The sequence below is a fragment of the Synchiropus splendidus genome, chromosome 4 (assembly GCF_027744825.2).
Source record: "Synchiropus splendidus isolate RoL2022-P1 chromosome 4, RoL_Sspl_1.0, whole genome shotgun sequence".
Taxonomy (NCBI): domain Eukaryota; kingdom Metazoa; phylum Chordata; class Actinopteri; order Syngnathiformes; family Callionymidae; genus Synchiropus; species Synchiropus splendidus.
The window spans coordinates 20,026,714-20,039,575 of NC_071337.1; the positions used below are offsets into that span (position 1 = coordinate 20,026,714).

Consider the following 12,862-nt stretch of genomic DNA (forward strand, 5'->3'; position numbering starts at 1 on the left):
AGTGTTGAGATAGCTATGCTCTGCATTTGCTGGAATATATTCAGTTGATGCACAGGTTAATCAGCTTAAAATTTTTTTCACTTCAGTTCCGAACATGTTAGAACAAATGATCTGTCAATGCTATTTAAACAGCAAGGTCCACAGTGCCACTGCTGTTCAGTGGCTCTAATGTAGCAGCCAATGTTCCCATTTGTGGTGAAATCATTGATGGCAGTGCTCCAGGATTGGTCACGTTAGCCCTAAAGTGGCTGTCAGGGAATTGAACCACCGAACAATGTGGAACTTCCTCTAAATGGACGCTGATTGTCGTTCAGCTAATCATCTGTCTCTCAGCGCCGTGTTCAATCGGCGCTGTCGTCCGATACAAACACAGAGCCAGTTTGACAGCAGCAGTGAAAGGTCTGAAGCGCAGCTACTGTCATTCTCTAGAGTGACACCTGGGGCTATATTTAAACCACAGCCAGTAGTTGTTGGTCCGAGTGAACCTGTGTCCACACGTGTGGTCTGACCGTGTGCACTCATGGGCTGATCACCTCAAGGGCCCAAGTCTGACCCCAACAATAAAGCATCTGTGAGTTGATCTTTGTGAGGCCAACTAATCATCATTCTGCCGACAATAAAATTCTCTTGCAGACACACAGCTCCACACACTTACTCGCAGGTCATATGGAGGCGTTTTTTATTTAGCAGAGAGATGTCTCATCGAAGTGAGGACAGGGAAGCCAGATTTAGCTTCTCGCTTATATACTTGTCTTCAGCTTACACCCCCTAAATATTTGCACTTTCATGGATGCGTTTATGTGAGTTTGTGACTGAAACCGAGTGTTCGCCAATCCTTGCCTTCGACATGAGATTTAGGGCTGCTGTCTGTAGGAGTCTTTGGCTGGTTTTCTTGCTTGTGTGCTGACTGATCATCTGAATATACGTTTTGTTCTCAATAATAATCATAAAAAGTCATTAATTGACGTTCTGGTTCCGACCTCTTGTAGCGTCGTCCTTCCTCAAACAGGCGTTTGAGGGCGAGTATCCAAAACTGCTGCGCCTCTACAACGAGCTCTGGCGCCGTCTCCAGCAGTACAGCGACAGCCTACATGGGGCGCTCACCAGCGGCGCAGGATTGGACATCACCCTGGACATCTCCCCCTCAGAGACTGATGGCTTGGACCTCTTCACGCACGGCAAACAGGACTATAAGTGAGCTCTGCTGTCCTAATCTGAATCTTCAGACCTTTAAAGATCAAGGGCTGAATAGTGAAATTATACAGGACTTCTGCATATGTGTGCTGCATTGTGTTTGCTGTAACTCTACATTATGCTATTACATTTGGCCATTTAGGGTGCAACATGTTGAACTCTTCATATCACTTTAGTCAATAATTCAGCAATGAAACTTTTGGAGGCCGCATGATGACTCGCTAATGGAGCCATAAAAACCTTTCACCGGCAGTATCAGTCAAACTAGTCGACTGATATTTTAGATGTTGTGTGAGGTACTGAAATAGCAGAGGAGATTGAAGTAAACCAAAATAGTTTGATGGCAGATGGCTGCATCTATTAAGTATGTGTCTCAGTTCTTAATGCCACATTAACTGAAATCCATTTGATTATTGTTGTTATATATTTTATTTATTTATTTGTTGCTGTGTAGGTATCATGCTATTAGTCACCTTAACACTTGTGACCATGACACGAAAGTGAACTGCCCTGATATGATGCTGTGGGAACCACTTTAAAATCATCAGTCCTGAAGTGACTGGAGGGACAAAAACAGAAAATGTTGCTTGAATTACAATAATAACCATTCATTTGTCTGGGTTTGATTTCCAGTCCTGAGAAGGCTCTGAAAGACTCCCTGCTGCCCTACGAGGCAGCCTATCTGTCCAAGTCTCTGTCCCGCCTCTTTGATCCCATCAACCTTGTGTTTCCCATGGGGGGGCGCAACCCCCCCTCCAACGACGAGCTGGACAGCATCATCAAGACCATCAGCAGGTTGGTGCGAGACGCTCATCAGATGATTAAATGTTGAGGAGTTGGATCAGAGCGCATACACACACACCTCACTTTAACGCTCCTCCTTTTTCCTTTCAACGTTGAAAACACACTTACGTAATTGAGTTGTTATGTAACAACACTAATCCGATTGACATGGAGCAAAAGGCATCCGTCTCTCTGTCACCTGCAGACGCGTTCATATTGAAATAGTCGGATGAAAACCGCTGAATCACAGGCAGAGATGTGGCAAAGTCCACAGATGCAAATCAGAACGCTTAATGTTTACACTCATCTGGGAGGTTTCTCTCAATTTTCTTTAGTTTATCTCAGCGAGTTTCAGTTCACCATGATGATCGCCTCTGACCTTTATGTTTTCTCCATTCCCAGTGAACTGAATGTGGCTGCCATCGACCCCAACCTTGCTCTGGCAGTGGCCAAAAACGCTGCCAAGACAGTTCAGCTCTTCTGTGTCAAGTCCGAACAGCTGGTAGGTTCCACTTACGTTTCAATTCTGCTAACGGTTGTGTCATGTCTGGACAATAAGCCGGTGTTTTTTCCACACACTCTGAGCCCTGTGGCTTAAACAGCCTGTCACTTCAGACCAATGAAATCTCTGGTGTTTTAACATAAAAGGGCTCAAAGCGCTTCACATCCGCTGTCAGCTGCAGCGCGAAGCTCCGGGAACTCTGGAGAAGTAGTGGAGATACGCATGGGCGAACACAGTGTGCTGAGTGCTTTAGTGTAAATAAAACGTCTGTAATTTCATCGGTCTGATGGGTTGAGTCCAGTTATTGAGGGCATGATGCTTGTTCAGAATTTTGTGGAGTTCATTTTAATCGGCTGGAACCTGTTTTTAAACATATTCAGAAGTGATGTAAGAATCTTTGCACATTTGTAAGTCAGTACACAGAAATGACTGACTGCACTGCTGTGCGCTGACATGAGGTGCCTTCAAATGTCCGGAAATTATCTATAAGTATCTATACCGGTGACTTAAGTTACTTTATTGCATTGGAGCACAATAAGTTCTGTGAAGGCTGTTTGCGGACAGCTGTTGCAGTCAAGCACAATGTCCTTCTGTCTCCAGCTGTGTACCCAGGGAGATGCCAGTCAGGTGATCGGTCCACTTACAGAGGGCCAGAGGAGGAACATTGCTGTGGTCAACTCCCTCTACCGTCTCCAGCAGGCTGTGGCCAAGGTAGGAGTGCACTGTCTGCAAGATGCTGGAATTTGGACTTTAAAAGTAGTTATCATTTACTACCTACACACTTGTAGTTTTTTTGTACTAACAAAAAAAAAAACATTCATATGTTCCTTTATTTCTTTTGTTTTTTGTTTTTTTTTCTCCCATTAATTCACACAGGTTATACCAGAGAGACGTCCACAAAACACTGAGAATAGAAAATGGAATAGGACTGTGACTCGCCCATAAATTCGCTGAATTGTGATAAACCTTCTTCATTCCTTCATGTGCCCAGACCAAAATAAAAAACGGGCTGACTTTGCACCCTATTATCTGCTGTCCACTGTGGCTTTAAAGTTTGTCATCTATTTCTACCACTGATGTCGTCTAAAAAAAAAACAAAAAAAAAAACGGATGCATCTGCCAAGGTGACTTTGACTGGTTCACCTTCCAGTCAGGCGTCGGTTCTAGTCTCTGGTCACATTTGGTTGCAAATCAAGATGGAAGAAGCACTTGCAGTGGCTGCTCTGCTTCAGCAGTAATCAGGTGCGGCAGTTGTGTGGGACTCACCTGAAGACATGAATCTTTTAGAGAAAGTGTTTGAACCTCAAATTCAATCTACAACACACAAGTCCCTTGTAACAGTGTTGTCTGTACAGAGTCATGGGGTTTGTGTTTGTCTCTCTTCTGAAAATTGCCTATGTAGAGAATGAAATATGTCTGTTGAAGTGTTAGAAAATGAAATGGGAAATTTGGTACAGCTTATCCCTTCAACCCGTCTTTCATGTGGCATGGGAGGCAGTTGTCCTTCACTGTCTTCTCTCTCTACTGTGAGCACTGTAGTAGTTAGCTCTGTCCTCACCAGGACTGTCACATGCACTGTCCTCAATCATGACGTCTCTCAACTGAAGCAACAATAGATTTCTATTTTTTTCTATTTCTATTTCTATATTTCTTTCCTCATACATGCACAAGAAAGCCTGAGAAACATTGTCTCAGACTCAGACAGATGCAGATCAGCTATCTTCTGCGTGTTGAGTTGGAGTGAATATGCATGTGTGAGTACGCTCTTGCTGCTCCCTCTCACTTCATGTACCCCATTAATGATAGGTAAGCCTTTAAATGCCCTCAGTGTGACGTCAGGCACGTGATCACTGACCTGAGCTGCCTCCTCAAGGTGACTGGTGTGGTGCCACTGACACTCTGACGGAGTTTGAGAGCGTTCCCTCGCATCATAACGGCACTAACCGTGGGCTGGAGGTGAAACACCGTCTTCCTCTTGAGCACGTAAATCAGCGCGGCTCTCTTCATCAGTCCTCCAGCTCATAAACTCTTCCAAATGCTGAGATCAATGGCTGACTTTTCCTCAAGATGCCCACACTTGTCCCAGCGTCCTCTATTAGGGATGAGTAATGGTTCTGTGTGGCGGAGGGTGTCATCGTGACTCAGACTTGGAAATTCTCTCTGCCTGAACTTGGGACTCCGTTTTTGTCTTCACTCTGCTGCATTGATTGTCGAACTATAAATGTCAAACCTTGTCTTGATGTTTCAGTCTGAGCTGCTGGTACTATAAATGCTGCTCTTGGTTGCCATGGCAACGCTGGCACTTCTTGTCAACTGGTAGATTTGACTCTAAGTGTTTATCCGGCCTCCTAGAATGCCAGACTTGGGCTCGACTCGCATGTGAGAGGGTAGCACAATTTGAAAGAGTCATTAGACTGGAGATCTGATGGGTTCAAGAACAAGCTCTGAGAGGTTCTGACCCAGAGGTGGCATCGCCATGGTAACCGTCACAGCCAAGCCGAGGTGGTGTGTTCACAGACAGGTAGTAGACTGATGGAGGCGACAGCTCTTCTTTGCACAAACTGAATGGTCGTGTTCACTCTAGTAAAGAAAGCTATGGTGTTGCTCCATGATTATCTTATGTCATTATAAAGTTGTGCAAAGGCGATGTTTACAGTGTGCATATCTGTCAGATAATATTGTGTTTCAGGATCCCTCCTCCTTGACCTCTGTTGCTCTACCTCCCTGGACACACCTATCCGCCACATGTTTTACACATCAGTGAACCTCAGTGGTTCTTCTACTTGGTGTTCGTCCAGACCCACTGATGTACTCACTCGTGATCTTTCTAGCCACTCGCATTACTCGCATTGATCGACTGTTGTGATCAATAATGTCACGGAATATGTAACCATAGCTGGTCTGTTGTCCAGAAGAGTCAGTCAGTTTTCCTGCTGCTCACTCTGAAGATGGATGGTGTGTTCAGGGAACTGCAGAGCGTCTGATTAATGGAATAAATAAGAGATTTTGCCATCATTAAATATTGAACCTGCGATGTTTAAATTTTTACTGTGTGGATAAAGAGAACACGACAGAGTGACGGGGGAGAAGGACCTGTAGAGGAGGAACAGCCATGAATCCGGAGACTGTTGACCCCCGAGGTGGTCATGGAATATTTCAACATAAACGAGATTAAAATTTGATTGTTTTGTCACTCCCTCGGGTCCGCAGGGATTTCTCTGCTACCATTTAACCATTCAGGTTCCAGGTGCACCGACTTTATGATTCTAACACTTTCTCTGGGCGTCTCTTAATACCCTCTTAGTTTCTGAACTTGTGCACCAAATGCATTAACGTTTTTTACTACTGGGGTCAAAGTATGGATTATAAAGTGTGTGTTGGAAAATGTCTTGTGTTTGCACATGTAAAAATATATTATTCCTGTGTGCATTTGGTGATGATGGAATATTGACCCTCACATGAGACATGCGATGGCTTTCGCTCTATCATTTCACCTTCTGCAGGAGAGTTAACGGTTGCCGGGCACAATGGGACTCCTAGTGGTGGAAGAGTTTTTTTGCTGCTACATTATGAAATCTCTTGCACCATTCTGTAGATAAATGAAGTGAAAATACATTTTCCGTTTCTGCTTTATTCCATCTAACGCTCACGTCTGTCTGCAGATTGTTTCAGGGCTGAGTGCGACTCCACCTGCTGCTGCAGAAGCTCTGTCTTCCTCACTGGAGGTGAGAGTTTGTCCGGTTCTCTGGGGCCTTAACAGATGTAAATTCAGCACTGACATCAGTTTTAACTGGAAGTGTCCAGACATCACCTCCAGCAGGAATCTCATCAGGAGTGAGAGTGAAAGGAGCCGTCCAACCCCTCCAGTGCAGGGCTCTACACTGCTAAAGCTCTCAGTTCTAATGAGTTTAATTTGTATCTTTTCAATTATTATTTTTTTAAATAACGAGTCCCTAGGTACTAGGTGTGACTGGTCACTTGTTTGGATGATTTAAGTTCAACCAAGCCAACATGCACATGTGCCTTTGATAGCTCAGTGGAGAATGTCTCAAATTGTTCTTTAGGGGATTTTAAATGGTTAAATTAACACACTCTCTCTCTTTCTTTCACCCACACACAAGTTAAGTCCGTATTTCTATCCTTGTTTGGACATTGTGAGGTTTCACCTTATTCCCAGCCGCTCCCCCTGAACCTAACCGCCAAAACACATAGGCAAGCTTAACACAAAAACCAGTTATGATAACCTATGTACACACACAGCCTGAAACGCTCTCACATATATCTATGATGTCGCCATGGCAACAGACAGTCACTAAGCAGCGGCATGTGCAGGAAACGTAACTCACTATTGAGTATTCATCAGATAATCCTGTGCGTTTGTGTCCATGTTCAGGCAGTGCAGGTGTTGATGGGCAACGCTGTCCAGCCGCTGCTGCAGTCAGTCAGCGACTCCATCGAGGCCATCATCATCACGCTCCACCAGGAGGACTTCTCTGGGTCAGGATTGTCTTTTGTTCCGTCATTGGTGATGTGAGTGAGAAGCTGTCGGCAAAAGGAAAGGAACTTTGTATCATGTAATTCAATAACTGTGTGCTGAAATGTGAAGAGGTAGAATGTTCCCCAGTATCAGATGTAGCTTCCTAAAGTCACATTTGTTTTCTTTGATCAGGACAAAAACATAAAAAAAACAGCAAAATGCATGTTGTCCATTTTGCTTTTATTGTCGCTTGTTGTTACTTCCTCATTTTGGGAATTTCCTTTTTTCCATCTATCTTTTTTATAAATATTCGTATGGTATGTGAAAAAAGGATTTATTCTCCACGGTTGTAGTCATTTGGTTTCATTCTCACAAATTTCTCAGTAACTCTGGAAACATATATTGTGACAAACATAAAAGCATAGCTCTTGTCAGGCCACTGTCTCTGGGACCCAAGCACTGCAGAAAAAAACAAACAAACCTACATGAAAATGAAGGGCATTTTGATGCAGCTGTGACAGTTGAGCTTGTGTGTGTGCTGCAGTCAGGTGTCCAGCCCCGACAAGCCGGACGTGCCGTGCTCCCTCTACATGAAGGAGCTGCAGGGCTTCATCTCTCGTGTGATGAGCGACTACTTCCGTCACTTCCAGTGCGTGGACTTCATCTACGAGAGCTGCGAGAGCATCGCCCAGCGCGCCATCGAGCTCTTCGTCCGCCACGCCAGCTTGCTGAGGCCGCTGGGTGAGGGCGGCAAGATGAGGCTGGCCGCCGACTTCGCCCAGGTGATGATGAAGATGATGGCGGTTCATCACTGTTGCTGACGTCTTGCTGTGTGTCAGATGGAGATGGCCGTCGCTCCCATGTGCAGAAGAGTCTCTGACTTGGGGAAACCGTACCGTATGCTACGATCCTTCAGGTGCGCCGCCCACATGTGGCTCAGTTCTTCATCAAGGTGTCTCCAGATGGCAGGCTGTTCCACTGCGTGTCACTGGGTTTAGAAGCATGCCGCATTTCTAAGACTGTATGGCAAACTTTTGTAGTGTAGCCATCTTGAAGATCTCGGAGTGAGGCATAGCAATCCGTTGTCATGGTGACCAGCCTCTCGCTCGTTCCAATTTGAGTTGCTGGTTTCTCGGGTGTTTCAGGCCGCTGCTCTTCCAGACCAGCAATCTGATCTGCAGCAGTCCAGCTGTGGGAGAACTCATCCCCTTCAGCACCCTGCTGCACTTCCTGTTCTCCAGAGCGCCGCCCGAGCTCAAGTCGCCGCATCAGGTCTGCACTCACAAGCGCACGGTGTGTGTGTGTGAGTGAGTGTGGTGACAGAGTGTGTGTCTCACAGAGAACAGAGTGGTCAGTGGCGCGATACTCGCAGTGGCTGGACGATCATCCCTCAGAGAGAGACAGACTCGCGCTCATCAGGTGAGTGTAGACCCCTCTGGTGGGCTGTGTCGGTATCGCAGCCTGGTATCAAGTCCTGGGGTCTCTTCACTTTCAGGGGCTCGCTGGAGGCTTACGTCCAGTCGGTCAGAGCTCGACAGGGGAAGGAGTTTGCACCCGTCTACCCCATCATGCTGCAGCTGCTACAAAGAGCCTCCAATGCCTGAGACAGGTCTGTGACCTTCGTTTTGAAAGAGCTAAATTGTACGTTTTTGAAGTTCTCTTTTCACAACTTTCTAAAGTCCTAGTACAGTCCATGTTAATGTAGAGCAACATGAAGCGCAGCCAAACAACTCAATATTGGAAGTTTAATTGAAACAGGACTACAAACACACAAACACACAGGGCTGTCAGATGGGCCACTTCCACTGGTTGGGTGGTGCCTCCTCTGTCAGCGGCTCCCAGGGTTTCCACTCTGACATCTTCTTGGAGAGAGCCAGCTCACACTCGGCCTGCAACACGACACTGAGGTCAGGGAACGTAGCTGAGGAGGGAACCACAACATTTGAACCTGTTCCATTGGCTTTACCAAGTGCAAACCTGCGACACTTAACACAGGGTTTCCCTGTTGGTAGAGGACAGTCATCTGATACGTCAAGTGGAACCATGACTTCCTTTAAATACCCGTGTCCCACACAGCCTGCTGAGGGGTCGAAGGGCTGAAATTGTTTGGTTTTTTCCTCTATATATTAACACCAACATCGGCTGGGACATGATTTTTTTCACGCGTTCACTTTCTGCGTGAACTGTGATAAGACAACTCTTTGTTTCACGTGGAGTCTACTGTTAAGAAGAGTGTTCTTCAACAGCCAAAACACGTTTCGATCATCGATCCAGCTCTTCTGGGCTCCTTCTGCTGCATCCAACTCACCTGGAAAATGACTTCCTCGATCTGTCCACAGTTGATCTTCTGCTCCAGCTTTTGTACGTCCGGCTCCTGTGAGGACCAGAGAGAAGAACCTTCAGACTGTCACAACACACACTACTGGGTGTCGTTGAATTATTGGGGAGAGTGGTTTCTATTAAAATGTTACAACTTCGACTGAGATGTTCTTTCCTGCTTCTTATACGGTCAGTTATTCTGGTTTAATGGATGATTGACTTCATGCAAAGGTACCGGGGTCCCCGTCAGAGCTAATGCCAGGACACATAACAACAATGTCGTAAGTACGGCTGGACGCAAGTTCGTTACTTGTACTTTCACTGTCTCCTAACCCTCCAATATCCAACTATTGTCACCACGGTGTTTCGCCCAGGCGCAGCAGGAGACCTGCATGTGTTGATAAAAACCAAGGCAGACGTCCATGTCAGAGAACCTATCAGGACCACTCCATCTCATAAAATAAACAGGGATCCACAGACTCAGAGTCGACCAGTGTCATTATGAAAGGTTCCCTGTTTTAAAAATAAGTAAACTACGATCGTGAACCAAAGTCCACCACACTCTCCACAACTGTTAGACGCTGGTGTCGCCTGTCAAACGCCACGGAGCTGGAGAGCATGGCCTGTAAGTTCACATGTGCAAGTCCAATGCACCGACTGTGCCACATGTTAATCGAATTTATTATAATTTGCAAACTTCTCATTGCGGAAATTGTTTTTGCCGATATATTGTGAAGGATAACTTATCGCTCATCCCTAGTAGTCGCCAACAAGCCCAACAATCTGGATGACGTGCAGTTGTTTTTTGTGTTGGGAGAAGATGCATTCCAGTAGTGCAGAGACCGTAAACACTGCAGCTGCCTCCTCACACACTAATCCAAGTTTGTAGTGCAAGTGTCCAGACAAACAAAAGCACCCGTAAAAATCATCTCAGATATCCATGCTACAGCACTGCAGGTCTTAAATCTACAATGGAATATTGCAACCCTCCTGATGTCTTTGTGTCAATAGTTTGTTATATAGAATACTAGTCAACACATCGATAGCAACGCAGCTGTTATTTGTGCTGCTGACATATTTCACTTGCGAGCACCTGGGAAAGTAAGCCAACCACCCAACTGATACTCCTCAGTCCTTAGGGAAGACTCACAGACTTGACGTGGCCAAACCGCTCGGTGACCAGCTGCTCGGTGTATTTCCTGTACGCAGCATCCTGCGGGATGGTCTGCAGCGACGCCAAGATCTTGGTGTAGAGAACCCTCAGGCGCTGAGCACAAAAAGACGTGACAAAACATGACGTGTCAGGGCTTCAGCAGGTGCCTGGCGGATGATGCGTCTTCATGTGTGCTGCTCACCTCGTGGGGATTCTGGGCCACGGCCAGACCCACCAGGCCTGTGGTCTGCAGGACAAGAGGACGGTGATGAAACAACCACATTAAATCTACTGTTGATGAAGTGTTGGTGAGTGTAACGCAACTAGACCAAAGGTCCTGCGTCGTCATGGAAACATGGCGATGATTCTTACTGCCATTTGAAGCCATAACAGGTATAGTTTAGGTCACCGTCTTACTAATCACCCTAAAAACAAACAGGTTTTTCTTGAGACGTTAAACCACTTGTGATTGGTTTGGTCGGAAGTCTGGGCTTTGACGACTACAGGTTACTATTATTAACGGTCAATGGCTCCCAACTATTCAGGCCTTTCGAACAAGTCGTGTGTAGCGACTCGAACTCCACCAACAGCGCCGAAGCAAGACGCTCCGTGATAAACCGATATGTCGACAATCAGCGACATTATTCACAACGTTCACGTTCGTCAGGACGCACGTCTGTTCCACTCGGTTATCTGACGTTAGCCAAGGTTACTACTGGCACATTACATCAGATGGTTTCGAAACATTTGGTGTTCACTTCGGACGTTTACTCGTCTGTTCAAATGAGTGTTGCTAGCAGTCGCTCACAGGTTGATGCAGCTAGCGATGCTAACATGCAAAAACACCGCACATTTACTCCAAAATCGCCAAATACACAAATCTAAACTCTATCACCAAGTAACGTATGACTGCTGTGCGATGCGTTACATGCTGTCTGGTTGGAAAATGCTGCGGAAAACTGCACTACAATCGTGACCTCTACACGCACCTTTTTCAAGAGTCCAGCCATCGTCGCTCCGCTGCAACGACTTCCGGTGTTATTTATGACGTCAGAGGAAAGTCAATTCTTCCACCAGAGGGCAGCAGAGCCCCAGGCCTTGTTCATCTCAGCGACACGTATAAAACTGAAGTCAAATTAACAAATTTGAAAATGTAGGAACGGTAAAAAAAAAGAAGGTGAAGACCGAAATAAATTAAAAATGAAAGAAATGTATTACCAAAAAAAAAATGAAAACGAAGGGGAAAATGTCCCATAATAATTATGAAACAAAAATATAAAATAGAATAAAATAACATTATTTGAAAAAAATCCACATATTTCTCAGAATCTCAATATTCTCACAAAGAATAGTGATTAAAAAAAACAACCCTCCAAAAAATAACCTATAAAGTTCAGAACTGTATAAATGATTAATCTGTCAAATTAAGATAAATAAGGTAAAGTAACACACACAAAACACGTTTTTAAATAGTAATAATGTAATATAACGCAATATAATAATAACGTAGCTGGAGGACATGTGCACGGATCAGGACGTTTGGGAATCTCTGCTCCAAATGCTGCCCCTGTGACTTGACCTCGGATGATGCACAAGTAGAAAAGGGATGGATGGATTAAAAATAAACTATATACATAAAAGATTAAAAATCAAAACTGGAAAAAAATTATATGAAAAAGAAACCTTATTTTGAAACAAAAATAACAAAATTCCTTTCAAAAATCCCATAATAAAGAAAAAAAATTTTTCAATTTTTTTTTTTACAGATACAAAATTAAATTAGTGAAAAATGTTTTTTAAGTGTACAAAAATGAGAATACAAAAAACAAAAACAAAAGGAGCTTTTTGTCAGAGAACATAATTACACAACTAACAAATGAAATATATTAAATAAAAATAAAATGAAATAATAAATGAAAATAAAATGAAGTAGAAAAACAAAATATTGAATTCAAACATAAGAAATGAAAAATTATGAGCAATTCATTAAAACTATTGATAATATTAATATTAGACATATTAAAATGATGTATTTCTTTCAAGGCCATAAAACAAATCTTAAAAACAGAAATGTTAAAAGGGTAAAAAAAAAAAATTAGGATAAAAAAAAAAAATTAACCTTGACAACGGAATTACAAAATGTCATCATTTCAATATGTTAAGAGATTTATTAGTTCTTATTGTGAAGTTATCAAACTGCATTAACCTTGTGTTCAAATCATGTGAATCGGAATGTGAGAAATTACTGGTAGTGTGTCAGCTGCAGCTGGAAAACAAACATTTAATGAAAAGAGGAGTAGAACGTCCCTGAGGGCTGCGTCCCGTTGGATGTGTTCCGTTGGAGAGTTTGGGCCAGTGGAGCAGGAGTCGTTCTGCTCCTCCTTTTTGCCTTGGTTTAATGGTTAAAATGGTGTCCCCTGACACCATATTAACA

The 12,862-nt window shown here is 44.2% G+C and overlaps 2 protein-coding genes across 4 annotated transcripts in view; one reads left to right on the plus strand and one right to left on the minus strand.

Moving 5' to 3' along the window:
• cog5 (component of oligomeric golgi complex 5) overlaps positions 1-9,640 on the plus strand; it is a 40,853-nt gene extending 31,213 nt beyond the window's left edge. The window contains exons 12-23 of one of the 3 annotated variants that reach the window (XM_053862128.1): positions 990-1,194; positions 1,828-1,989; positions 2,380-2,479; positions 3,080-3,190; positions 6,142-6,204; positions 6,873-7,009; positions 7,501-7,738; positions 7,796-7,872; positions 8,102-8,228; positions 8,296-8,375; positions 8,452-8,565; positions 9,203-9,640. In XM_053862128.1, coding sequence (XP_053718103.1) covers positions 990-1,194; positions 1,828-1,989; positions 2,380-2,479; positions 3,080-3,190; positions 6,142-6,204; positions 6,873-7,009; positions 7,501-7,738; positions 7,796-7,872; positions 8,102-8,228; positions 8,296-8,375; positions 8,452-8,560 — 1,409 coding nt within the window. In that variant the 3' untranslated portion in view covers positions 8,561-8,565; positions 9,203-9,640. The remainder of the gene's footprint in view (positions 1-989; positions 1,195-1,827; positions 1,990-2,379; positions 2,480-3,079; positions 3,191-6,141; positions 6,205-6,872; positions 7,010-7,500; positions 7,739-7,795; positions 7,873-8,101; positions 8,229-8,295; positions 8,376-8,451; positions 8,566-9,202) is intronic. The other 2 variants (XM_053862127.1, XM_053862129.1) reach the window with 2 other exon arrangements.
• Positions 8,682-11,469, minus strand: ndufa5 (NADH:ubiquinone oxidoreductase subunit A5). Its single transcript, XM_053862132.1, has 5 exons — positions 11,418-11,469; positions 10,631-10,675; positions 10,426-10,542; positions 9,265-9,330; positions 8,682-8,845 (listed from the first exon to the last, which is right to left on the minus strand). The coding sequence occupies exons 1-5, from the start codon at positions 11,436-11,438 to the stop codon at positions 8,744-8,746; spliced, it is 351 nt and encodes a 116-aa protein (XP_053718107.1). The 5' UTR covers positions 11,439-11,469; the 3' UTR covers positions 8,682-8,743.
• Between the last annotated feature and the right edge of the window lie 1,393 nt (positions 11,470-12,862).

What these genes read in the sequence shown, in the direction of transcription:
- ndufa5 (XM_053862132.1), bottom strand. Translation starts at nt 11,438, where the DNA reads ATGGCTGGACTCTTGAAAAAG. An exon ending in TGGCTGGACTCTTGAAAAAG is followed by an intron (nt 10,676 to 11,417) that starts GTGCGTGTAGAG and finishes CTTGTCCTGCAG; the next exon opens with ACCACAGGCCTGGTGGGTCT. An exon ending in GGTTTGGCCACGTCAAGTCT is followed by an intron (nt 9,331 to 10,425) that starts GTGAGTCTTCCC and finishes TGGTCCTCACAG; the next exon opens with GAGCCGGACGTACAAAAGCT.